The sequence below is a fragment of the Suricata suricatta genome, chromosome 1 (genome assembly GCF_006229205.1).
Source record: "Suricata suricatta isolate VVHF042 chromosome 1, meerkat_22Aug2017_6uvM2_HiC, whole genome shotgun sequence".
Taxonomy (NCBI): Eukaryota; Metazoa; Chordata; class Mammalia; order Carnivora; family Herpestidae; genus Suricata; species Suricata suricatta.
The window spans coordinates 119,419,213-119,446,698 of record NC_043700.1 but is presented as its reverse complement, the minus strand read 5'-3'; the positions used below and the strand labels follow the sequence as shown (position 1 = coordinate 119,446,698).

General features: G+C 36.7%; 1 protein-coding gene across 7 annotated transcripts in view; it reads left to right on the top strand.

Moving 5' to 3' along the window:
• Window positions 1–26,706, top strand: part of PDLIM5 (PDZ and LIM domain 5) — a 219,668-nt gene extending 192,962 nt beyond the window's left edge. For all 7 annotated transcript variants that reach the window (XM_029943120.1, XM_029943119.1, XM_029943116.1 and 4 more), the window contains 5 exons: window positions 801–975; window positions 16,372–16,552; window positions 18,985–19,105; window positions 22,027–22,142; window positions 23,508–26,706. In XM_029943120.1, coding sequence (XP_029798980.1) covers window positions 801–975; window positions 16,372–16,552; window positions 18,985–19,105; window positions 22,027–22,142; window positions 23,508–23,597 — 683 coding nt within the window. In that variant the 3' untranslated portion in view covers window positions 23,598–26,706. The remainder of the gene's footprint in view (window positions 1–800; window positions 976–16,371; window positions 16,553–18,984; window positions 19,106–22,026; window positions 22,143–23,507) is intronic.
• The last annotated feature ends 780 nt before the right edge of the window (window positions 26,707–27,486 follow it).

Here is a 27,486-nt window from a genome sequence, read left to right as displayed (position 1 = left end):
ATAGTGGAATTACTGGATCATGTGGTATTTCTATTTTTAATTTTTTTGAGGTTATGTTGGTCTCATAGAATGAGTTTGGGAATTTTCCTTCCATTTCTCTTTTTTGGAACAGTTTGAGAAAAATAGAAATTAACTTTTCTTTTAAAGTTTGGTAAATTTTCACTGGGGGCCAACTGGACCAGGACTTTTGTTTCTTGGGAGATTTTTGATTATGGATCCACTTTCTTTGCTTGTTATCAGCCTGTTCAAATTTTCCATTTCTTCTTGTTTCAGTTTTTGTTTATGTTTAAACAGGAATTTATCTTCCAGATTGCCCAATTGTTGGCATATAGTCTTTCATAATATTCTCTTACAATTGTTTGTATTTCTGTGGTGTTGACTGTGATCTCTCCTCTCTCTTTAATGATTTTTATTATTTAGGTCCTTTCTCTTTTCTTTTGATGAGTCTGGCCAGGGGGTTATCAGTTTTATTCATTCCTTCAAAGAACCAACTCTGAGTTTCATTGATCTGTTCTACTGGGTTGTTTTGTTTTGTTTTGTTTCTATATCATTTATTTCTGCTCTAATCTTTATTATTTCCCTTATTCTGCTGGCTTTAAGCTTCATTGGCTGTTTTCTTTGTAGCTCCTTTAGGTGTAAGGTTATGTTGGGTATTTGAGATTTTTCTTGCTTCTTGAGGTAGGCCTGTGTTGCTGTATATGAATAGATTATTTTTAAAAAGTTGTATTATTGTTTGATTATTAGAAAAACTTTATATTTGGCTTACTCTCATTCTGATTCCTCTGCATCTTCACTTCTAGCACTTTCCAGTGGAAGAATCTCAAACAGCGCAACTTCGTCAGGAGCAGTGGCACCAGCCACCTCAGCCAGGGGACAGCCCCAGCCAAATGACCAGGACACTTTAGTGCAAAGAGCTGAGCACATTCCTGCAGGGAAACGAACTCCAATGTGTGCCCACTGTAACCAGGTCATCAGGTTGGTTATTCATTTTTGGGATTTTCTTGAAAGTACTTAATACCGTTGTTGATTTTTTTTTATTCTGAATAATTTCAGATTTTTTTTTAGTGAAAATATTCTTGCTATAATTTTAGGTAGTAGTTACTGAAGTGACAACTAAAAATATATATATTTCATAGAGTCCCTTGTAATGAAAAGTAATTCTGGACTCTGAAAATAAAGCTAAAAATACCAATTTTCTCAGTTATTAATTCCTGTCAAAACTAAGAAAGAATAATGATTAATGTGGCCTTTCAGAGAGTAATAAAATTTTAAGACTGAAAGGGACTCTGAAAATGATTTCTCTGAACTTCATTCTTTTACAGATTGTAAAAGTGAGGGCTTTTCATTTAGATGAAAAATAACTAGTGACAAAAGTAAAGAACTTTGAGCCCTACAGAAAAAAAGATTGGAGTTTTGAATACCTAAGTACTGAAAGATGTAATTACCTTTGGATCTATTCATAAATGCTTTCAATTTCAGATTAGGTCATAACTTGCTTTTTTAAAATATTTTTTTATCCAAATCTGTTTTATTGTCTCTTAAATGCCATGAAGGGAAAAAAGACCGAGAGATCTTAATGTGAGTGCACTATATTGGCACTTAGGACACCTCTGGGCGTTTCTTAATAAGTGGTTTCTAAAATGTTAGAAGGTATAAATGTGAATGTTTATTGCAAAGATCCCACCCGCAGCACCTTGTTGCCTCTGTGAGTTGCCTTGTTGGCAGTAATAAATAATCGCATGAAATGACTACTCAAGCTTGCTCCTCATTTTTAATGTATCCTATTTTAAAATAGTTGAAGCAATGACTTCTCTAACGTTGAATAAGGTTAAGGCTTACTTGCATTTTCCCCTATTCTATTACATAATTATTGCTTAGGATACTGTTTCTAATTAATACTTAAAATGGAGCCCAGGAAGCCTCAATACTTATTTAAGAACCAAATATAAATGCTCTTTTCATTGACCCACTATTAAATAATAAATATGTCAAGGACGCAGCACACAGTATATGATTAAAAATAAAATAGCTTTTTTATTTTAAATGTTCATCGCACATTTCAAAAATAACTAAACAGAAAGCAAAAAATGATTATGGGGAAAAGGAGAAAATCCGTAGAGGTTTCCAAAGTCTAGACAGTAACCACCACACATAATGCATTTATGAATATTTTATCTGAACAGATCATGGGTGACTCTAGACCCACTTGTTCAAGCCATTATATAAGTTTAGTTAGAGTCAGTTTCCTAAAAGTAGTACCATAGGGCTACTGCCCTACAGAAATATTTAAACTAATAGACTCTAGTGTGGTACCACTTTGATCCAGTAAATAAAGCTATATTTTTAATTACTAACTGTATTTAGTTGTTATATTTTTAGGATTAATATTAATAAAATAAAAAATAAGTTCTGACCCATAAATTTGTTTTTAGAAGTTATGTACTTTGGCTTACCTAGACTGGTGGTTAGGGATACTGTATTCTGAATAAAAATACAGTAGTCCCTGCTCTTTGTGTGCTGTTGTAAGCAAGGAATTACTGGAAGGGTTAACAAACTGTCAAACCCTATCAGTTGTTGATTCATATTGTCTGATTATCAAATTCTGTGACCTCCAATAACCATCAGTACGAGTACATGAAAAACTTACTGTGGAGAAAATATGAAGACCTAAATAGGAATTACATTCCCACCCCTCCCTACCTGTCTAGGTAGGTTTCAGTTTTAATGCCCAGCTAGGATGTAATTTGAATACACAGGCTTTCTACCATGTGAAATAAATATATATTATATTAATAAGATGAATGGCCATTACTTATTGCTCCATTGTCTGTTAAATTTTATATTGCTCTGGATTATCCCAGCACTTGTTATCAGCTAAGAATTAAAGCTTCATTTACTAGGGAAGTTAATGGGAAGAGGGATTAATTCATGTCAAGATCACATAACAGTAATTAACATAGCATATTTGCTTGATGTTCAAATGCTAAAGTAGCTTGAATAGACTGGTCAGTTCAGAGACCTTGTCAAAGCATAATTCTGGTTCTTGGCCTCAGTATCACTTACCAAAGCGAGGCCACGCAGATCAAGTGACATTGTCTTGGACACCTGTTTTAAAAACATTAGCTGCAGTTGCAGACTCGATACTTCAATAGAGGATATTGTAACCCGGCACGCTCTGGGAAGTTTAGGATTATTTTATAATTTATATCTTATTTTCCACAGTGTAATTTCTGTTATCTGTTCATAATTTGTATTGTTTTATTATGTATTTTCTAAATATCTCAACATTTTCAAAAAGTTTTTAACTAAAAGCAAACTAAGGCAAATTTTGTTTTAATTTTTGTAGCAAAGTTAATGGCCTCAGAAAACTTAATCATTGAATGTTAGCATTGAGCCTGTTATTTCTTATAGAATATATGTATCTAAAATCTCCATAAAACATTTTACTTGGATGTACTGCCTAACATTCTTTTGCTTTATTTGAACCTTGAAAAGAGTTATGAATGTTGTGCCTAAATAGACATTACTTTGATTAGTGAGTGGCCTTTTAAGGATGGCTAAGAAATTCTACTGAGGCTTTGATTAGGTTTGCTATGGAATATGGAGCACCTGGGTGGCTCAGTTAGTTGAGACTCAGGTCATGATCTCAAAGTTCCTGAGTTTGAGCCATGCGTCAGAGCCTGGAGTCTGCTTCAGATTCTGTGTCTCCCTCTCTCTCTGCCCCTCCCCGCTCACACCCTGTCTCTCTCTCTCAATAAAAAAATAAACATTAAAAAAATTTAAAAAGTTTGCTGTGGAACATTTCCAATCCATTTATGATAGGACTAGCATTTCTTTGACTCTTAAACTTGTGAGTTGATTGACAGTTGAGTACTGGTATAATAGGGAAGCAGAAAATCAGGTTAATGTAACCAAAACCACATTTTATTTTCCCTGATAGGTTTATGAAAACTCTAGCTTATTTCTTGACTGTTCTACCTAGTGGCATTAAAATCTGTTCACGGCTTGTATTACATATAGGGAGTTAACTAAACCATTCACCTTAAGCTTAGTATCATTGTGAAAGAATACAGGATTTATAGTGCTTGAATTTCTTCTTAGCTGTGGAATGCTTCAAAGAAATAACCACAGTGCTATTGTTCTGTTTGCCTGCGGCCCAGCACCAGAACAATCACATTTTGGCAACCCATTGTTAATTCCTGCGAGAGAGGGAACTTTAACATTACTGGTCTGTTTCTTGCCCAGTGATTTTCAGACTTTCCTCTTGCTGAGCCATCTCAGTTACCCCAAGGAAAGGTTTTTGCTTGTTTCACCAAGCCTTTTCACTCTCAGCATTCCCTTATTAATAGATTTTATTTATTTTCCCTGTTAAAATTTTACTTGAAAATGAATAGTTTCTTGGGGCGCCTGGGTGGCTCAGTCGGTTAAGCCTCCGACTTCGGCTCAGGTCAGATCTCACGTTCGTGGGTTCGAGTCCCGCGTCAGACTCTGTGCTGACAGCTAGCTCAGAGCCTGGAGCCTGCTTCGTGTTCCGTGCCTCCTTCTCTCTCTTCCCCTCCCCCTCTCATGCTCTGTCTCTGTCTGTATCAAAAATAAATAAAACATTAAAAAATTTATTGAAAAAGAAAAGAAAATGAATAGTTTCTTGGTGTAAATGTGTTAGCTCTTGAATTTAAGGGAACAACAAAAGATGTTAGACCAAGATTTATGAACAAGATATACAGACCAACATTTCAGATTTATTGTAGTGAAAAGTTGGAAAGAAAACAATTATGGTGCTACTAAGACCCTCTTTGGGGATAATAATAATGATGATAATAATAATAATAATAATTGTTTAATGTGTTCTTAACATGTAAAATGTGCTAAGAATTTTGATTGAATTCTCATTCAGTTCTTTTTCTTTTTTCCTTTTTTTTTTTAAAGTTTTGTTTATGTTTATTTATTTTTGAAGGAGAAAGAGACAGAGTATGAGTGGGTAAGGGTCAGAGAGAGAGAGAGGGAGACAGAGAATCTGAAGCAGGCTTCAGGCTCTGAGCTGTCAGCACAGAGCCCGATGCGGTGCTCAAACTCAGTATCCATGAGATAGTGACCTGAGCTGAAGTCGGACATTTAACCAACTGAGCCACCCAGGCGCCCCTCATTCAATTCTCTATAAGTTTGTGAGACAATTACCAAAATTGCCTCTACTTCATAGATGAGAAAACCTAGGCACAGAGAAGATATATGTTTACCTGAAGTTACACAGATAGTAAATGGTAGAATCTGAATTTGAGCCCAGATCTAACTTTAAATTTTATTCATGTTTTAACTACTACTTAGGAAAATGTTTAGGGACACCTGGGTGGCTCAGTTGGTTAGGCATCCAACTCTTGATTTTGTCTCAGTTCATCATCTCTTAGTCGTGGGATCAAAGCCCTGTGTATGGGGCTCTGTGCTGAGTGTGGAGCCTGCTTTGGATTTTCTCTCTCCCTGTCTCCCTGCCTCTGCCCCACTCACACATACACATGTGGTCTCTCAAAATAAATACATAAATATTAGAAAATATATTTAAAAAAGGAAAATGTTTATAGTGTCATATTGTAAGGACACAGATCTGAATCAAACTGACTCTGACCTTGAAGGCCTAAGTGTCAAGCTTCTCAGAATCATTAGACAATAGAAGAGCACACATTGCCCAAGGAAGGAGGGACCACCCTTGTAACACCCAATCAGGAAAGGCCAGCTAACATCTTTACCATTTCTAAGGGCGGGCCTGAAGATGGAGACAATAAGATAATCACCTATTGCTTAAGACTAGTCACACCCTACGTGAGGGTCCTGGGCCCACTCTGTGATTGGTCAGTACTCTAAATGTTGTGATTGGCTCCCACCAAAAGTATCAATGAATGGTTAAACTTGCTGTTAATAATATTGTATAGTAATGATTGGATCACTGTACCTGTGTCACAATTTCCTGTAACTCCCCCTTCCCAAACTCATAAAGGCCCTACTCCACCTTTGTTCGGGGCTCACAGCACGGATCCACTGCACTGGAAAAGTCTGTGAGTCCGAGTTCGAACCTGTAATAAAGCCCTTTGTTTTTGCATGCATGACTCAGTCTCCCCAGTGGTCTCTGGTCGTTGGGGAATACTGTGAACTGGGCATTACAATGTTAAGATTAAAAAAGAAATCTATTTTTGGTTTGAAGTATGATTCTAATTTTGTGTAAAGAAAATATGCATCATGATATATTAATATATAAATACATAACTATTATGAATATATACACATAATCACCTTTATTACTGTATTAAATTAGGAGAAAAGCACCTTAAGCAGACCTGCCATAATTTGAGTGCAGCAATGTACTTTTCTTCATAATGTTTGAATATATAAGTGAGAAAGAAGGGAGTAAATAATTGAATAATTAGAAGTTCCTATCTCCCCACCAAAATGACTTTGTACTGTATACATGCCTCCTTTGATTCATATAGATGACCTAAGGTTCACTTTTCCAGTTTCTCATCTAATGTAGAAATATAGTCATTCTATAAGCAACACTTATTGTACTACCCCCTTTAGGCACCAGGGATACAGAAATCAAAGACATACTCCCTTCCCTTAAGGAAGTGGCTGTTACATACTGAATTGTGCCCCCCTAAATTCATATGTTGAAGTCCTAACCTCCTGTACCTCAGAATGTGACTCCATTTGGAGATAGGGTCTTTAAAGAGGTAAAATGAAGTCATTAGGGTAGGCCCTAACTCATTATATTGGGGTTCTTGTAAGGAGATTAGGACATACATGGAGGGAAAACCTTGTGAAGATTCATGGAGAAGATGGCTATCCATAAACCAAAGAGAGAGACCTTAGAAGAGAGTAACCCTCCCAACACCTTGAGTGTCTAACACTAGTCAGATCTGGGCTCAAATTTAGGTTTTACTGTTTATTATGTATGTGACTTCCAACCTCCCAAATTGTGAAAAAATAAATTCCTGTTGTTTAAGTCACCCAATCTGTGGTACTGTGTTAAGGAAGCCCTAGCAAAATAATCCAGTTATACTTTAGTAAAATATACAAACCAGCAAATCAGCAACCATATCAATTGTTGGTAAGTCTCACAGAGATACATACGGAATCCTACTGGTACAAAGAAGAGAAGTGAGAATTATCTAGTTTCAACAAACCAGTTTCTTTTATTTGAAAGGAATGGCAAACAATAAGGTTCAATAGCCCGTGTAAAAAATCAATGGTTTTATACAACAACTATCCACTGAAAGTGTTAGCTATTGTTAGAGTGGTAATTATATTACAGCATATAAATATGCCAGGCCAAAATGCTGTGCATCTTAAGCTTACACGTAATGTGTAATTATATCTTAATTTAAAAAAATAAATATTAAGATAAAAAGAAAACTCACATGCAAGTTTCCATTCTGGCACTATAGTATATGAAGATTAAGAGACAGTTCCTGTTTTGATATATTTTATCCTCTGATAAAGAACCCAAAACCCTGGCACAGATAGCCGTATGTAATAATGTAAGCATTATGAGAGGTACATTGTATTCTTATAGTAATATAAGAAATATATATGTATTACCCCGATAACCCATAGTAAAGAGTTCTGAGTCTTAGTACTTAGGAAAGCATGAGAGATCCAAAAGGTTCCAAATCGTCACAGTTGTAAAATTGAAAAGTTAATCTTGCCTCATGACAATATATTAATAATGGAAATCCATGTTGGTGATTTCGTTGTCTGTATGATCCTTCTATATCCAGGTCTCTCAATTCTCAGACATCTTCACTCAAGAATGACAGCCTGTATTTCCACTTTCTCCCATTACCTCAATTCTAGCAATCCTTTGACCACCCTCTGCCCCCCAGCAACTGCTAATCCATTGTTTCAAATATCTTCTCACTGTCCCTTGGGTCCTGAAATCCTCACTGCCTTCTTACCTAGTCTGAACTCTGCAGGCGCTCGTTAGTCAGTACCCCTTGCTTACATCCTCAGTTCCCTTGCCCGTCTCTCACTTCGTCATATTCACTTAACTTAAACCACTAGGCTGGATAAAATAAACTCTTGGTTTACTCTGGGCCCACACCTGAACGTAGATGTGGCTGGAAGGAAACCCATTTTTTTTTTTTTTTTTTGAGACAGAGTATGAGCGGGGAGGGGCAGAGAAAGAGAGAAAGAGGGAGACACAGAATCGGAAGCAGGCTCCAGGCTCTGAGCTGTCTGCACAGAGCCTGACGCAGGGCTCAAACCCACAAATGTGAGATCATGACCTGAGCCGAAGTTGGAGGCTTAACCAGTGCTCCTGGGAAGGAAAGGCGCCCCTGGAAGGAAACCCATTCTAACCATACTAACCAGTGACACTTTAAATTCATGACTATTAAAATAAATAAATAAATAAATAAATTCATGACTATTAATCTCAGATGTGGTTTTTAATTTTTTTTAAATTTTATTTTAGAAAGAGCATGAGGTGGAGAGGGACAGAGGGAGAGGGAGGTAAAGGGAGAGAGAGAGACTGAGAATCTCAAGCAGCCTCCATGCTCAGAGCAGAGCTCCATGTGGGGCTTGATCCCACCACTCTGCAATCATGACCTGAGCTGAAATCAAGGGTCTATCCAGGTGCCCCTCAGATATGTTCCTATTAGTGACAAAAATTTGCTGTATTTCTCTAGTGTGTTTACTTTTCTATTTTCCCAGAAGGCCATTTTGTGTCTTCTTTTTTTCTCCTTCAGCCTGTATGTAATAATTTATTTCCCATTTTTATTGTCCACTGATGACTTTAATTCTTCTTTCACTCTTTTATGTAGGAAAGAGATGTAGGACATCTAGAAAAAAAAATAAAATGGCACTCCTAATTCCTAACTTACCAGAACTAAACATTAAATGTAAATAGATTAAGCACTCTAATTAAGAGTTGTAGAACAGATAAAATCATGATCTGGTTACACACTGCCTATAACAGACACACTGCACGCTAAAAAATACCAAGAGATTGAAAATAAAAGTGTACAAAAAGATACACCATGCAGACTTTAATAACCAAAAGACCACTGGAGTGACATTACATACTAATATTAGATAAAACAGCCATTAAGAAAAAAGGTATTGGGGCACTTGGGTGGCTCAGTTGGTTAAGCGTTGGCTTTGGCTCAGGTCATGATCTCATGGTTCGTGGGTTCGAGCCCCGTGTCGGCCTCTGTGCTGACAGCTAGCTCAGAGCCTGGAGCCTGCTTCAGATTCTGTGTCTCCCTCTTTCTCTGACCCTCCCCTGCTCACACTGTCTCTCTCTGTCTCTCAAAAATAAGTAAAAAACATTAAAAAGTTTAAAAAAGAAAAGAAAAAAGGTATTGAAAGAAAAAAGGACATTTTTATAATGATAAAAAAATTAAATCCATCAAGAAGGTAACAACAATTATAAATATATATTGAACTAATAACAGAGCCCCAAAATACATGCAGCAAAAACTGGCAGAATAGATGGGAGCAATACAGACAATTCAACAATAATAGTTGGAAACTTCAGTACCCCAGTTTCAGTCAGTAATGGGTATAGTAGCTGCACAGAAAGTTGACAAGAAGCCTTGGACAACACTGCGACTAGACTTAACAGACATCTATAGAACATCCTTAATGATTAAATTTATTTTTCCAAGGCCAAATTTTTGCCCTTTACAAGTCATATTGTTTGTTACACTGGAATTTAGTAACTAGTCAAAATCTTTGTGTGTATAATAAGTTGGCGCTTGTGGTTTTCACTGCTGCACTGGTGTGCTATATTCCTATGTGTATATAACATGAAACTAGCTCTCCAATTAGTGGGACAGGAGAGTACAAATTCTCAAGCTCACATGGGACATTCTGTAGGATAGACCACATGTGTTAAACCATAAAACAAGTTTCAGTTCCTGTAAAAGGACTAATGGTCATACAGAGTATGTTCTCTATCAGAAAGGAGTAAAATTAGAAATATGTAATATAAAAAAATTTGGAAAATTCACAAATATGTGGAAATTAACATGCTCCTAAACAATCTCTGATGAACTCCATGTCAACTGATTAGGGAACTCACATGATCTCTGCATAATTCTTTTCACCAAATAAACAAAACTAGCACAGGAGCGATGTTCCATTATATTCACAGGTGCCACCCACACTCTAGAGGAAGGGATTCCACAGGCCATATACACCAGAAGGCTGGGGTCTTGGGGGCCACATTAGAATTCTACCTACCATGCTATCTCCTCTCCCAGTCTTGGTCTTCTTGGTTAGTGGTGGCTCTGTGTTCTCAATAGCCCAGACCTCACGTGCTCAATCAGCACATTCTTTTAACTCTAACTTTAAATATGTCCAGAATGTGAACCTTCCTTGCTGTCTGTACTACTACTAATACCCTGATCCAAGCCACGGTTATTTCTCACGTGGGATAATGAAGTAGTTTTCCAACTAGTATCTTTTCTGCTTTTGCCCTTGCCCTTTACCTGTCTGTTCTCAACACAGTAGCTAGAGTAATCCTGATAAAACAGAAATAGACCATGTCACTCTTTGCTGGAAACCCCATAATGGTTGGCAGAAGCCATCCTTACAGTGGTCTAAAGGCCCTACACAGTCACCCCTGCCCCACGGCTGCCTCAACATCTCTCTGTTCTTAGTACTTGGTAATTTCCCCCTTGTTTGCTCCAGGCACACTTGCCTTCTTGCTGTTTCTCAGACTCCCCAGGCCTCTTCATCAGGCCCCATGCACTTGCTGTTACCTTTGCCTGGATTCTCTTCCCCTGGATATTTGCATAGTTCACCTTTGCCTCCTGTCAGTCTTTACTAAAATATTGGAGTATCGCTGGCCACCCGTTTAACCCACCCCCTCCATATATACAGTCTCTGTATCTTCCGTCCCTGCTTTGTTGTCCTCCTCAGAACTTAAAATCTAACTTTTGTTGTTGTTGTTTTGTCCCCATACTAGAATGTAAGTTCCATGTGAGCAGGACCTTTCCTGGCTTTGTTTCCTGCATATTTTCTGCTCCTAGAGAATTGTCTGGCACAAATCATTGTGTTTAGGAAATACTTGTTCAGTTAATGAATTAACTTTTTAAAACTATTTGGAGGAATGTATGATAACAGTTTCTCCAAGTTGAATTTATATCTCACTTGTCTTAACCCATAGAATCACATTTTCCTTTTTTGTGGATTTTATAATAACCAATATAAGTAATTGAGTATAATTGTCTCCAGTAGACTTAAAGAATTATCAGTTAATATTACCTTTTTTAGAACTTGTCTTTGTTAATTCACTGTGATGTTCAGGGTTGTTTTACTTGTGCATTTATTCTTGGGCAGTGAGTCATTTATGTCTTTAAAATAAAATGCTGCAGTTGCCCTCACAACCTTTTAAAAGCAGTATTTTAAAGGGCTTATAAATTAAAGATGATAATCAATAAAAATAGAAATATGTTATTTAATGCTCCAAAATGGAAAGTTTGGGCACAGTTTTTACTGGAAAGGAAGAATTAAGGGTGTCAAAAATGCAGCACTTGTAAATTTTAGCAATATTAAGGATTAATATTGCTAAGTTTGAGTATTGTAAGTCTTGAAAGGTAATGTGTTTCACTGTCATGTTCAAGTGGTTTCATTCTCTTTTACTCTTCCTGTGTGTGTCTTTGTATTTATGACGGTGTGTGTGTGTGGTTTCTCCCAGTAATCTTTTCTGTTTCAGAAAACTCTTCCTGTGGTTCTGTTGTTCTTGGACTCTCTGCTCATGCCAAGCCCTTTCCAAAATTTGACCATATTAATGATATAAAATTGGTTTATACATTTTTGTTATATCTAATTAAGTAGACTATCAGGTGCCATTTTTATCTTTGAGCAGAAGTTATTTTTTCATGTGGCTTTAAAAAAAATTTTTTTTTACTTTTATTTGTTTTTGAGAGACAGAGCACAAGTCAGGGATGGGCAGGGAGAGAGAGAGTCACACACACACACGCACCGAATCCGAAGCAGGCTCCAGGCTCCGAGCTGTCAGCACAGAGCACAGGCACGGGGTTCAAACTCACAAACCGTTGAGATCATGACCTGAGCTGAAATTGGTTGCTCAACCGACTTAGCCACCCAGGCGCCCCCCTCATGTGGCTTTTTTTTTTTTACCTCTTGTTGATTAACTTCTTTTGATTTTCTTAGCTTTTTAAAAAATTTTAACTTCTATTAATGCAGTAACTTTGGGTCAAATACGATATCTAATCTCCAGTAGCTGGGTCTTAGAATTGCAGCTTTATAGTTCATCACCCACATGATCTTAGGAATGTTAGGTAGCTTCTGATATTTTCTTCATCTATTTATAGAGCTAATTTCTATCACTGAGAGTTATTGTTCGAGTTAAATTACAAAGGGAGGCAAGAAGGAAGCATTTGATTTTGAAGCTGAATCCCTGTTAGCTTTTGCCTGTTGAAATTTGCAACCCCTTTCACCTTCTCACCATGTAAGCTTTTCTTATCCTGTTCCTCTTGACATCTTTCCCCACCTTTCCTTTCTTTCTCTCTCTCTTTTTTTTCCTTTTTGGTTTAAGTCTCACAGGAGATAAATAGGGTAAAAATTTCATGAGATAGGTTAACTCTTCTTTGTCAGCCAGTCAGTGCTGTAACTCTTTCCTGTCTCCTTTGTCAGTCAGGGAATGTTTGGGAAAGGCGGTGGGCGGAGGACCAGAAGAGAGGTAGCTGCGTACTTAATTCCACTTTGCTCTGACCCAAGCCTGTCGGTCCAGGTCACAGATGGAAACCAATCTACTTGGAACAAGAAGAACTTCTTCAGTGTTAATCCTCTGTTAATGAATTTGTTAAATTACTCTCCGCCAATACAGAAGAGAGCGTACTTTGTTACATATAAGAGATTTCATTGTTTCATCTATACGTAACTTCAAGGACATGCTGGGAAAAGTACTCTTTCAGCTGGGCCAGGGAATACCCGGTTGGGCCAGTACCACACTGAGCATGTTTAACAAAGGAGCTCCAGCAGGAGCAAGGGTTATTTTCCATTCAGATTTTAAAGGTGCAGAGGGAGTTTCTTTACTGTTGTTAAGACATTTCACTATTCAGATTTGTAAGAAACTAAGGAGGCATCTGAAAAGTTATTCTTTCAATCAATGATAGTTTTTTTTAAATTTTTAATGTTCATTTTTGAGGGGAGGGAGAGGGTCAGAGAGAGGGGCAGGCTCAGAATCTGAAGCAGGCTCCAGGGTCTGAGCTGCCAGCACAGAGCCCAACACGGGGCTCCTCAAACCCACTAACCATGAAATCATGACCTGAGCCAAAGTTGGATGTTCAACTGACTGACCCACCCAAGTGTCCCTCAATGGATGATAGTTTTAACTTATTTATTTGTACTAGGCACTATTTTATAAACCTTTTAAAAACATTTTAAAGAATACATGAAATATAAGAAAGTCTTCTAAATTACAAAAGGAAGCAAAAGAAGAATGAAAATCATGAATAGGACCATTAAAAATGAAGACTGGTCAAAAATACGCTCATTGAGACTTGACAAAACCTATAATAATGACCTTACATACTTGTCTAGTGTTAAACTAAATTTGGATTTAAGGCTTCTAGTGGTCAACAAGGAAAAGAAAGTTAATTTTTAAATTTACTGTAAGATGACTAAAAAGCCTGTTGCTTAGAAGAACCAAAACTGTTCTGTTACAAAAACCTGGAAGGACTTTCTCCAGAGAGTCCATGTGAAAATGACCCTGTGTGATCCAACAGGTAACACTCTCAACAGCAACTTAGAAGAAGAGCAAGGGTGACTGTCATAGAGCTATTTCCTAGGACAAGTTGTCAGTGCAGACTGATGGTGTCCACGCTGAGCACCGGTCATTAAAGGAGTCATTCTGTGGAATGGGTCAGGCCAAGTGTGCTATGAATTGCAGAACGTTCTTCTCTGCTGGTCTGACTTGATTTCAACACATATTTTAGAAAATCTAAAAATGTATTGTGTGTTCCTCAATCAATTGTTCTTAAATGATGAATTTTGTTAAATATTTGCTGGCACTGACAACATGTTCCTGGAGAAAAGCTCTTTATTTCAAGTGCATCCATACAGAATATGGAGTTTGATTAGATTGACTTCTTTTGTAAATTGTCTGAACAAAGATATAGGCCTTCAGGGGCCATCATCCAACCTGTGGAGGAGCTGAGGATGTGCCATCATAAAAAAATTCAGCCTAACAAATTCTTTGGAATCTGCTTTAGTGTCCAAGCAAATGTTAGCAGAGTTCCACCATACTCTATGTGACGGTCACAGTACATTGAACCTGGCAGATCTTTCAAGTTTATATAACCAGAAACCCACCTGGTGGAAAAGCTCAGTGCACTCATGAAACTTTGTCCAGCTTTGAGCATTGTGACTCCTTGGTTTATCTTTGAATATATACTGAGGCAATGAGAGTGAGGATCTTATTGAGTAGGATTCTTATTTATTATCCAGCTAAAAACTGAGGGACAGTCTACCCAAAGTAACATATTTGGTTACAGAATTAAGTGATCTATTGCCCTTTCTTTTTTTGGCCAGAATTAGTTAACAAAGACATTCCTTGTTAGTGATAAGGAAACTCTGGTGCCCTAAAGCTTAAAAACATAATAAATAATAAGCTGTTTGTCTCAAATGTAAGGAGAACTGCATGCATCAGCTGATAAAAGTGGTGGCATCACGTTATTAATAAAAGACAAGTTAACAAAAATGAGACTAGAAAATATCCTCTTATACCTCACAGAACACATTTTTATCATTCATCAAGAGCCTTTTTACTTTCTTGACTCTTGGAGAATTAGGTGCTGGTTCTGGGTAAACATCAATGTATTTGCACAGAATTTCCCAATGGGAAAGAGTTACTGAATACTCAGGTTTATGTTATTGTGAAAGGCTAAAAAATGTTTCAATTTTGTGGTGGTCATTACTGTGACTTTTCCTATTAGTACTCTACCTAGGAGTCAGGTATCCGTGCTCACTGACAGTGAACCCTGTGGTCACCCAGTGATGATAATTGATGGTGATGAGATGAGAAGCAGAATATTCAGTTGACTACATCAGTTTGCTAGAAATCAGGAAATTCAGCTTCTGGCCCTAGCTCCATCAGTGATTTTAGGATATTTGTCATATCTTTTGAACATTCTGTATCTTAGCTACTCCATCTGTTAAACCGAGTTTGTAATAACTGCCCTGGTCTGTCTCACAGGAATGTTGCATGGACAAATTGGATAAGTGTAAAAGTGCCTCGGAGGTAAAGCCTCTCTATGAATACAAATTAGTGTGGTGGAGCTACTGAAAAGTGCGTTGGGAGGCTAGAATGGTTCATCTCCGCAGGCTTCACGACTAGATAAGGCTTCATAATGGATTCCTGTCAGGGAAACCAAACTCATCTTATCAGTTCATGACTCTATAGTATTTAATGGAAAAAAATCTCTTTACAAACATTTGTTACCTTGATACAAATGTGCACTAAAAATCAGCCATGTTTTAATTAAATAAAAGCTTTCTAAGTAGCTTCAAAACAATCTCTAATATCCAGTTGACAGTTTCCATCATCTATTTGGAGGAGCTATAAACATTTGATATGTTTGGTAGAGTTAAGAAATAAGTATATGAAACAATGTGGCGGAACAAAAATTACAGTGTTTTCTCAACTAATAATATTATTTTTTTTATGTCTTTATTTTTTATTTTTGAGAGAGAGGGAGGGAGAGAGCGAGCCGGGGACGGGCAGAAAGAGAGGGAGACACAGAATCTGAAGCAGGCTCCAGGCTCTGAGCTGTCAGCACGGAGCCCGACATGGGGCTCGAACCTACGGACTGTGAGATCATGGCCTGAGCCAAAGTCAGATGTCCAACCGACTGAGCCACCCAGGCACCCCAATAATACTATTTTTAAGACTCTTGACATTACTGAATTGAGATTTCTCTTTTGTTTATTTTATAGAAATGTCAAATTCTCATCTCTGCCTAAACCATGTATATTTTTTTTTTCATGGTTACATCATACTTTGTCAGAGTTAAAACATCCTTATTCTCAATCTAATCATGATGCAGATAGACCCACTCGTTGCCACTCAAAAAACATAAACACCACATCTGTTGGAAGATGAAAAAAAGTGAGGGAAATGGCCTTTCTTGAAGGACTCCCTTAAGTGCTTTTTACTCCTCCCCCTTACTCTCCTCATAGAAATGTTCAGAGAGTTCCTATATAAACTTACTGCACCCGTGTTTACAGCGCTTGAGAAGGATAATTAAGCAAGTATTTAATTGTTTGGACATTGCGTAAAAGACCTTCTGTCCAAGCTAACTGTAGAAACTTTAATACCCAAGCCAACCAACTTGATCTCTTTTCTTCCGGCAGGGGACCCTTCCTAGTGGCATTGGGGAAATCTTGGCACCCAGAAGAATTTAACTGTGCTCACTGTAAAAATACAATGGCCTACATTGGCTTTGTAGAGGAAAAGGGAGCCCTATATTGTGAGCTGTGCTATGAGAAATTCTTCGCTCCTGAATGCGGTCGATGCCAAAGGAAGATCCTTGGAGTGAGTATCAGAAACCTGTGTTTATTCTGAGTGAGCTTTAAAGCACAATGATTATTTTGTTGTGAAACCCTTACATCAGCTTTCCTTTTTATTTTCTTCTTGCTTGATCCCCTCTGTGTTTTCATCACTGTTTATTATTGTAAAGCAAAACTAAATAGACCTCTGTAGAAGTATATCGGACTCGTGGGGTTAAGTTGTCTTTGGTTTTGTCTTACTGAGTGCTCGCTTGTCTGGCGAAAGTCTAGCCACTGTGGGGAAAAAATAATTTACTGTGGGTGTGCTACCTCAACAGGACCTTGTTTGCTCAGGAATGAAGAGGTCGCACAGGACCACACACATCAGAGTTCTCAGAACTGACACCTTCACTGTTTTAAATTAAATTCCATAGCTTTTATGAGACCAGCATTTCCCCATTTGTCAGGGTTCAAGCACAGGGCACAGATCTCATGAAATATATAAAACATGAAGCCTATAAATGATATATTTTTCTTAAATGCATATAAAGTTTAAAAATATAACCTATATTAGAGGAGACATGTGATAGGAAAATAATCTAACCACTGTTTTTTTTTTTTTCCTTTCCAAAAAGGGAGTAATGGAGGAGTTAGATACATAATAAATAATGAAGAATGAATGAATTTCCTGCTCTGGAATACTCAGTGTGCAATTTACAAAGAAAGGGCCAGTCATTTCCTATGGGTGACCAGGAGTTGGAATTTTATTTGAGAAGTAGCCAAGGTGCCTGGTCTCATACGAAACTCAATAAAACTAATACAAAAGATGGAGATGGCATTGCTGAATTCTGCTGTTCTCTCTATAAAAATATAATAATGAAAATTGAATTCGTATCAGTTGAGAGGAAAGTTAGTATGAATTATTGAGTAGTTTAAATTTCATATTACACCTTTAAATGGGTCTAAAACTTTGAGGACACTTTAAATTGTAAATATATCACGTGAAATATTTCTGTATTATTAATTCGTACCATATGTAGGGAACAAAAGAGTAACATGATATAGGCTATACCTTCCCAAATGACAGATAATAAGTTGAATATATGTTAATTGTTCCAGTATATAAATAGAGTCTATAGATTCTAGAATAATAACACAAAGTCAGGTAACAGTCTTAGAATCAAATGAAGTTCTAGGAAGTGGAAATCTTATCCTCATCGCCTTAGAGATGGGCCAGAACTTGACTACAGGGACAGATCCTCTGGACTGTGTTTTAGTTGTTTGATTGCCTGTTCAAAGGAATAGGAATCTGTCTCAAGGATAGAAAGGGAAGCAAATGCTAAGAGCCTTGAGAAATGATTTGGTTCCATGTACATTTGTTTTGCATGTTCATGATTATCTTTATGCATCTAAATAACTGCCGTTTCTTCCCACTATCCATCACTACTGAACTGTCGCATTTTCTTTGGCTAACAATTTACCATGTAACATTGTATTTTGACAACTTTTTATTATAAAAAATACTTCACTTTACAACAATTAAAAACTACAAAAAATATGTAAAGAATATGAAAATGACCTGTACATTTTCCCATCCCAGATAATTCCTGTTAAGCCTAGGGTGCATTTTTTTTCAGTTTGCTCTTCGTAAGTAATTCATTTACAAAATTGTAACCATACTTCATGTGTAGCATCCTCTTCTTTTTGTGATAAATATTATGGAAAGAGTTATTTCCCATTTTATTAACTAATCTTCAAAAATAATGTTTAATGACTCTGTCTCTCTCAATCCAAAGAAATGATTCCTTGCAAAACCAGCTTCTTAAGACTTCTCTTCCTAATTAAAATCTAGCCCAAGTCTTTGATGCTTGGTATTTTTAACCGTAGGGTCATTGTTAACTAGAATCCATACTTTATGGTTCCAATTTTAGATGCTCATTTGAATGTGTGCTTAATGTAGTCACAGCTGATTTCCAGAACCCTAACCATGTGTTAAACTGATTGTATCACACTGATTATGTTATCGTTCCCATAATGCACCAAAGCATAGGTTTATTTTAATTTTTAAATGTTTTTCCCTTCCTCCATGAGATTTCCTTTTCTCTTTTTTCCTCCGTGAGAATTTCAAGATAATACTATGAAACCTTTGTAAGTTAATATTCCCCAACACTCTTTTGAGAGAAAGCAGAATGTATTGTAGCAAGCACTTATGAAATGCTTATTCACCCCATGTATAATGTTTAAGTAACATAATAGATATTATTTAAGTAAGTATTGATGTGTATTGGTGGAAAACACACATATTATATAGTGTATCAGTGTAGACCATTTGTGAGTCTGTCTTCAGAGGAAGCTGATGGTAAAGACAAAGCATGGGCCTATTTTAGTCCGTTTAGAGGAGCTATGTTGGTACAACTAGTAGAGTGAGCATCTGTGTATAACCATCTTTCTTTATGTCCAATCGCCTTTCTATAACAGGAAGTCATCAATGCTTTGAAACAAACTTGGCACGTTTCCTGTTTTGTGTGTGTGGCCTGTGGAAAACCCATTCGTAATAATGTTTTTCACTTGGAGGATGGTGAACCGTACTGTGAGACTGGTAAGATTCGGAAGCTATTAGTTTCTTAAGTTTTGAATAAACTCAACCCTTACATTACTACAAAGTTGAAAGGAAATAGGGGGCAAGGTAGATTTCTGAATTGTTTGGGGGCATCTAATGTTACTCTAAATATATAGCAAAAAATATGTAAAATTTTTATGTGATTTCATCAAAACAGATATTCCCAGTTTCATTAAGAGAAGTGAGCATGTAAGCATTATTTAGTAGGAAAATATTTTACTGAATCCCTAGTTTATGGATATGAATTCTACCACATTGTTTAGCTTAAAGCCACCTCTTCACACTTCAATGGTGAGTTTTGAGTGGTTACAAGCATGAGAAGTGTTCAGCTATTGAACATGATATTGAATTGCTCTTTAAGGCAACTGCCTTGAAAGTACATTGGAAGCCCTTTGTTACTCTTACTGAATGGGGAGTAATCTTGGCTTGGATTGCTCCCTTAGTAAAATTATTTTTAATAAACTGGACTCTGAGGACCAGTCTGGTACATTTGTCTTATTACCTGAACTCTGAACACTTCCTTCTCTTTTCCAAAGGCTGTAAGTGAGCTTTTATAACACTTATTTATTAATATTACTCTTAGATATTAGTACCACACATATGTTTCAAAAAATAAAATACTTTCCCTTTATCATGCCTGCATTCATTACCACTGCATTTCCACTTTAAAGTTTTATGGTTGATCTGCCTTGAAATTTGAAGTGTGGTGCTGGAGGAAGGGAATATTGTACACTAGTTAAATTAAAGGAGCAGTCAACTTGTAATTTGAGTCTAGTCAACATCACTTGACCTTTTTGCTCACTCATTCCTTTCAGCTCCTATGTAGGACCAGTCTAAATCTATGCCAGACTATCCACCAGGAAGCTCTGTGGAAATTCCAGTGAACTATCTTATCCCTGGGCTGTCTGGGGACAGGATGGCTAGAAGTGGCTACCCCGATTGAATCAGAATATTTCACATTTTGTAATGTCACTTAATTCTTCTGAAGAAAGAGCTGGTTATTTCTTTGTTTTAAAATTAAGTTTTGCATAATTTTGACTAATTGGCAGATAGTCCCTGTCTAGCTGAATACATATACAACTACTTAGCCTTAATATCATATTTAATGTAGTCTAAGAAGTCAACTTTTTAAAACCCCAAAATTGAGTACAGAAAGGGAAAAATATTTTTGAAGATTTATTTAAATGTCACTTCTAATCAACCTGTTCTATTTTTGTATTTTTTTAATCTCCAACACGTTTTTAGCTCAGGCTTTCCCATTTCAGTAAATGCCCCACTGTCCACTATCCCAAAATCTAAGATTCTGCTCTTTCCCTTACTCTCCTCATATCAAATGTAATTAGTAAATTCTAGCAGTACCCTCAGTGTATGTAAGTTCATTCACTTCTCTTCACCTGAATGGTCACAACTGAATCCAACCGGTCCTTTGCCTGGATGCTCTAATCACCAACTAATATGGTCTATCTTCTTTCCCCAACCCTTAAATAGAAGTTATGATAATACTTGTTTCAATGTGAATTAGATTATGCTCAATACCTTTCTTAGCTTCCACTTGAGTAAACATATACTCCTTACTAGGCCTGCTTTCCCAGTCTTGTCTTCTACCACCTTACCCTCTGTCAGGCACACTTCACCCCTTTGCTTTTCTGAACATGCTAGGATACTTCCTGCCTCAGGGCCTTTGTATGTGCTGTTTCTTCTAACCTATATGTTCTTCCACAGCTTTTCTGTGGTGATTTCTCTTTTTTTCCATCAAGCCTCAGCCCAACTGTTAACTCCTTAGAGAGGCCTTTCCTAACCCACCTATTTAATGGAGGGCTACATACCTCCCCTAACTATTCTGTATCATACAGGATTATTTTCTTCATGGTCCTTTTCACAATCTGAAATCATTTATTATCATTTGTTTGAAAAATACAATAAATGACAACATCCTGCTCCCAATGAGAATATAATCACTGTAAAGAGAGCAGCCACATCTGTCTTCTTCACCGCAATACCACCCATCAGTGCCTAGAACAGTGCCTGGCATATAGTAGGACCCAACGGCGAGGTGTTGAAAAAATGGTGCTAAGGAATATTGAAGATTGTTAAGAAAGGTAAATCAAGCTGGAAATGATAGTCTGCTTTCTGCCCCAGCCCAGGTTGGAGTAAACACAAGTAGTGAGAGTGGCTGTGTAAGTGAAAATTGCCAGTAAGTTCTAATTAGCAATAATAAAGACACATCTTATCAAAACTGCTTTCTTCAGAAGGAAATCTATTGGTATTTTATAACTGTAATCTGTGTCAAGTAAATGGTGTTCTCTGGCTAAGGATTTTCAGCACAAAGTCATACAGTTGAAGGGAAATTGCAGCAAAAGAAATAGTGGCTAATACGGTTAAGATACAGTCCAGCTAGAACCTCTGTCAGGGCACTTGTGGAAGTTTCTTGTGACTTTTTTTCTTTCCTACCAAGTTAGATACGCTAGGAAATATGGTGACATCCAATATTTCTTCTTGATTTATGTTCTTTAGTGTTACTGTTGCTAGTTTTTGGAAGTTCTGTTGTCTCTTGTTAAAGCAGTCATGTCTGTTGATAACTTAGCAAAGAACAGAGTTGTTCTTCATACATAGTTGGACATTGAAGTAGCTGGAGACAAGTGAGAAGTATTATGTGGAAAAATAGAACAAAGGATGTTAAAATATGTAAATAAATAACATTTACCCCGCAAGTGACCTGCACCATGCTGCACATATATCTCAAGCCAAAACATGCCCTCTTCAAAATTTTCCAGTTACTCGTAGCTTTGTCTTCATCTTCTCATTTAATTCCAATTTTGCTGCTGCTTTCTAGGGATTATTATTCTGAAGCTTAGTCATGTTTCAATTATGTCTCCCACCCACACCCCACCCCAATGCAGATTATTATGCGCTTTTTGGTACCATATGCCGTGGATGTGAGTTTCCCATAGAGGCTGGCGACATGTTCCTGGAAGCCCTGGGCTCTACCTGGCACGACACTTGCTTTGTATGCTCAGTGAGTAAGCCCTTCTTCCCGAGTGAGAGGAGCACGGCAGGGCCGGTTTTAGCCTAAGCACTAAATGGAAATAACACGTCCTGCATCTTTCAATCCTTCACACCTAAAAATATTTTTACAGTGATTTTGAAAATTGATCATTAAAATTTTTGGCATTTTTTGGAATTATTTGGCACATAACAAGATGCTTACCCCTTTAGAGAGAGTCCTATTTTTAACTTAGGTTTCTAAGGAGAAGATATAGGTTTCTTAAAATAGTAAGAGACCTTGACATTTTTAAAAAACTGTTTTATTGGAGTGTTCTTAGTAATTTTGGGAAACATGAGTACTTGAAATAGAAACAAACAATTCTAAAAATATCTGTTGTTGAATTAAGCATGGAAGCAAACTATATGTTGATTCGCTTCCTTCCTTAGCAATAGTCCATGAATAATTTTTTTCTTTTTGAGACTAATAAAGATGAAGTGATATATTTACCTATTTAATTTGATATTTAATATTTTGGGTTTTATTTTTAATGACGAAGATAGAGTTAGAGATTCACATTACCTTAAGACTTTTATTTTTAATTTAGAAAGTAAATATCCAATAGAGATATTCTGTTCAGATGCTTATTTTTTTAATTAGTTTTCAATACCTATTGTATGAAGGGGAAAAAGTAATGTTAATTGAAATCAAAGAATTTCACCCAACATCACCACTGGTCTTGTTTACCTCCTCCCTCTCGCAGACTTCATGGTATCTATAAAATGCGACAGCCGGTAGCACATTTGCCTGCTCCTGTTCTCTGGTAGAGATGATCATGACTGTCACATGAACCAAAGGCAACAGGAAAGAGATGAAGTGTAAATGCAGATTGTTAACAGACTATATAACCCTCTAGTAGCCAGATGTTGACCCTGGTTTTTACTATAAGGAACAAAGAAATGAACTAAAAAGAATTCTCAGGTGTTCTGTGTCCATGGCTCTGAGGGCTTGGGAATATCTGGCAAAGCCCTTGTATGTGTTCTTGCTCTGAGTCCTCTGCTTCCTACAACAGGAGACATTGTTTAGGATTTGGGAAGAGAATTTCTATTTAATGTGACCTCTTTATATGTTCATTTTTTCATTAGAGCCAAGTGCTTCACTCATAATAAAGAAAAATAGTGATCACTGATTTAAATAAATTAGAATGCATTCCAGAAAAGAGGCATTCTTCATTGCTTTTGAAAGATGACACGAAATATCCTTGTAGTCGTTAAATATCAGAATGTCTAATACAACTGAAGTGCTTTGGTCTTACCCAGCAGGTGAAAAATCATTTTCCCCTTCTTCGGTATATTTGATAAAATAATGATATTCTACTAAATAATGCTTCTTTTTCAGGTATGTTGCGAAAGTTTGGAAGGCCAGACCTTTTTCTCCAAGAAGGACAAGCCACTTTGCAAGAAACATGCTCATTCTGTGAATTTTTGAAAGTCAGCAGATCAGGGGTGGAGGAGAAACTTGAAGAGAAAGAGGAGAATTAGAATTACCAGTGAATTTTTAGATTTAATATTTGTAGGAGTTTTGAAAAATAATAGTGACCCTGAAGGGATAAATTCTAGTTTTAGAAACCAAGTCTATGAGGAAATATTTGGCTTAGTAAAGTAAAGAGACAGTTTGGCATTTATGATTACTTTTTTCCTATATTGTCTGCCCATAAAATAACTTTTATAGAAACCAGTTTCCTGGTTGACTATTAAATTCATCATAGAATAAATTAGTGAAGAATTAAATTTTAGAATAAAAACCTCTAACATTTAGGCTGAGATAATTATACCTTCTTTCCTTGTTAGATCTGAGTAAATCTGTAAATGGCAATGAAAATTGCCTTGCACTGTCAATAAGTAAAATGTATTTTTTAAAAATACTGCTTATCTTTAAAAGAGGAAATATGAATTTAAACCAAATTTTATCAGTAGTAGGTGTCAGTTTTTTAAAAAACTGTATGTACTTCTTTTTGCCTTCTAGCCGATCATTCCAGTGGGTAAGACCAATGAGATTTTTATCAAAATGCGTCATGCCAATAGGAGGTGTCGTGTATTTCTCCCATTTTTCCCCTCCAAAAAGCCACCATATAGTTTATAAATTTCAAATATTTTGCCTTTTATTAAACTATGGCCATTTCTATTTATGTATTCATTGTTTTATGACCTATATTAGTCAACTCCATTTGCCCCATTCCCACATGCTGAGGTTAAGAGAGGAAGTAGAAGAGAGTGTGGTTAGTTAGGAATTCTGGTAAATCAAGGCACGTGTCCATAACTTTTAAAAATCCCCTGCCCTTTCAGACAATAAACCCATTAGATAAGTTTCAGATTGGTACTACTGACCGATAAACATTTGAGAATTCTCTTTGCAGATTATTTTCTTTAATTCTACATTGGAAAAGTAAAAGATTGGCTTTGGGATGTGATAAAATCTAGGGGTGTTTTGTTTTGTTTTGTTCTGTTTGCCTTCAGTAGCTCTCTCAGTAATAGATGAACCACTTCCAAATGTGATCACGAAGTTTGGGAAGCTTTTATTCTCAGAGCTTGGTTGTATAGGAGGGAAACATGATCAGTTAGACTGGCTCCTTACTTGTTTTCTTTACTTGGGAGAATGATTATGTAGATAGCAGATTATGACATTGGATAGTTTTTCTCTGTTTCCAGAGTGGATGCAAGCCCACGAGCCACTAAGGTGTAATACCAATTTGTCTGAGGCAAGGTGCTTTTAAAGTTGAGACCAACTTTAAACCCAAGCCCTCCCTGCCGTTTAACTCACTAGCGGCTTCACTTCCATTGTGTGCGTGTTTGTTGCAGAGGGAGGTTTTAGGCTCTAATATTTGTTTAACCTCCCTAAGAACTTTGCAAGGCATCTGCCCTGAAAGCTGTTAATTTATGGCCTAGCAGATTTATATTATATACAGATAATAATTAACTGGGAATAAAAGAGTAAGAAGGGTAACATGAAGTGACTTCACCAATAGCAACCCCCAACTACCTCCTCGCCCTGCAGCTGTAGGGAGGCAGGTAGTTTTATTTTTGAAATAGAGTACAGGGACTGAATTGTGCGTTATTTCTCATTGCTGCTGAAATGACCTGTAGAGTTTGTGCTGGCTAATGTGCGTGGTCACATAACTTAATGTCAGTCCTTTCTTTCAACGATATAAAATAAATGGGTGGTTTTGTTTTGATGTAGAGATTTTTTTTTTGGTTGTTTAGTTTTACTTTTATAGATTCTGTGCCAAGATAGTATTTGAAAAGTCAGTGGCATTTAGGTATTTCCTTTAAAGAATTTTATTTGACCTGGATTTCTTATTAAATTATCTTACACTGAGCATATCATCTTTATTCGACTTTTCTTTACACACACTATTCATGGAGCATAATTTTGCATGACTCTGAATTTTGTCCCTAAAAGGATAACAGGATAACATTGCTTCTTCCTAATTTATCCTTTTGTCTTTGTGCTTTGTCCTCTTTTGTGGCAAAGTTTCATATCTGTTCCTATAACAGTTAGTCCTGTGAAATAAATATTGATTATAACCCAGAAGAATCTCTGCATTTTCCCATGGGAAATGCCATATTTAACACACCAGCATTAATTTTTTAATAACTAGCAGAGCACTTTATTCTTCTGGTGAGCTCCCTGAATATTTATTTTTCTGATTACAAATATTTCATATCAGTAGCATTTTTTTAAAGTATTAACCTCTTTACTGTAGAACATTTACTTGTAGTCTTTCCTAATGTATATCTTGGAAAGCTGTACTTAGTATAATTACAGATTAACATTACAGTATAGGACTCTAAAACATCCCCACTTGTATTTCCCAGATTCAAAAATGCTAGTGATAGGGTCCAATGTATAACATTTTTGTAGACTTCCGAAGGCTGAACGCTGCCCACCGGAGCAAAGGCCGAGAGAGGACCCCCCTGCTTCTGCTCCGAGCGGCGTCCTGTTTCTTACGGACTTGGCTGCATTTACAGCTGAACACTGAGGCCTCATCATTTGGTCACAGCGTTAAGACAGATAGAACTAAGAGTTGAAATTTTCCAAGTGATGGTGAAGCCTTATAGTTAAAAGTTACCTACAATGAAATGTTTCCTTGCTGCCATTTTCAGGGGTTAATATATTAGGACCACTTTTATGGAAAATAATCCCCTCCTCTCCCTTGTTCACGTATGAATCTAGTATGATTTTAGCCTTTTTGTGATGTTTAGAGTTTTTTAATTATCCCCATTGGAAGGAGAGACTTCTCAGACAGAAAGGAGGGAAAAGAAAACACCGAATAGTTTTCCACAGACCTAGTGTGGCATCAGTTTGTCACCTTTATCCTCCACATGTTTTAAGGTATTGGCTTTTGGATTTTTGAAATACCGTTTACCTTTCTGTTAATCTCTATTTTCTGTTGCTTTACATTTTTCAGTTTGTATATGTCTGTACTGTTTTGTTTTGGGCTACATTTTCTAATTAAACACCTCATGAGAAATATAATCAGCATAGTTATACCTGAATGTGCACATACTCAATAAATAAATGGCCACAGTGATGTAAACAAGCTCTCCTGGTTTTTCTTTTTGTGGGGGGCACGTGGGTCCCATTAAGGTAATCATGGGGATAAACTAGGATTCGCAGGATCGGAAGAGAAGTCACGAATCTCAGGAGAATCCCTCTTTTATGACATTTGCCCATCAAAAATGTCCCAGAAACAAAACATTTGAAGAACATCACATTTATTCTACTTTGAGCCATGTTTATGCTGTGGGTGTAGCAGGTACACAATATGTGTTTGTAAATTAAGAAATAAGTCCCATTGTTTTAATAAAATATCCATTGCTGAAACCATTTATTGGAGTAACCTGTCCTGTCAAGCACTGTATTGTGTCACGTGTCCTATTTAAATACCAGAAGTCATCATCTACATTTTCATGCTTTAATCAAGCGGGGTACCTTGCCTCATGGTTAACTCTTCCCAATCTCAATGGTTAACTTTTCTGTAACTAGGTAGGCTCATCTATTCCTCACTTGTTTATTGATTTCAGTAAGATTTTTTTCCCGAAGTGTATGAAGTTAAGAGGAATGTTTCTGTTGCAGGCTGTATATTGGAAATAAAAGACAAATTCAAGTCTATTTGCTCACAGTATATTAAACTCCAGAAGCCAAACTTATAAGGGCATCAAGTCTGCATTTGACATTTTAATAGCTGCTGTTTGGTTTCTATCAATCACGTCATTGCACATTAAAATGCACCAACAAAATAAGAGATCTGTCATTCCTTCGTTAAGAAACAGTAATCCAGTACAAGATTTATAGGCTTAAGACTCAACAGTGTGTG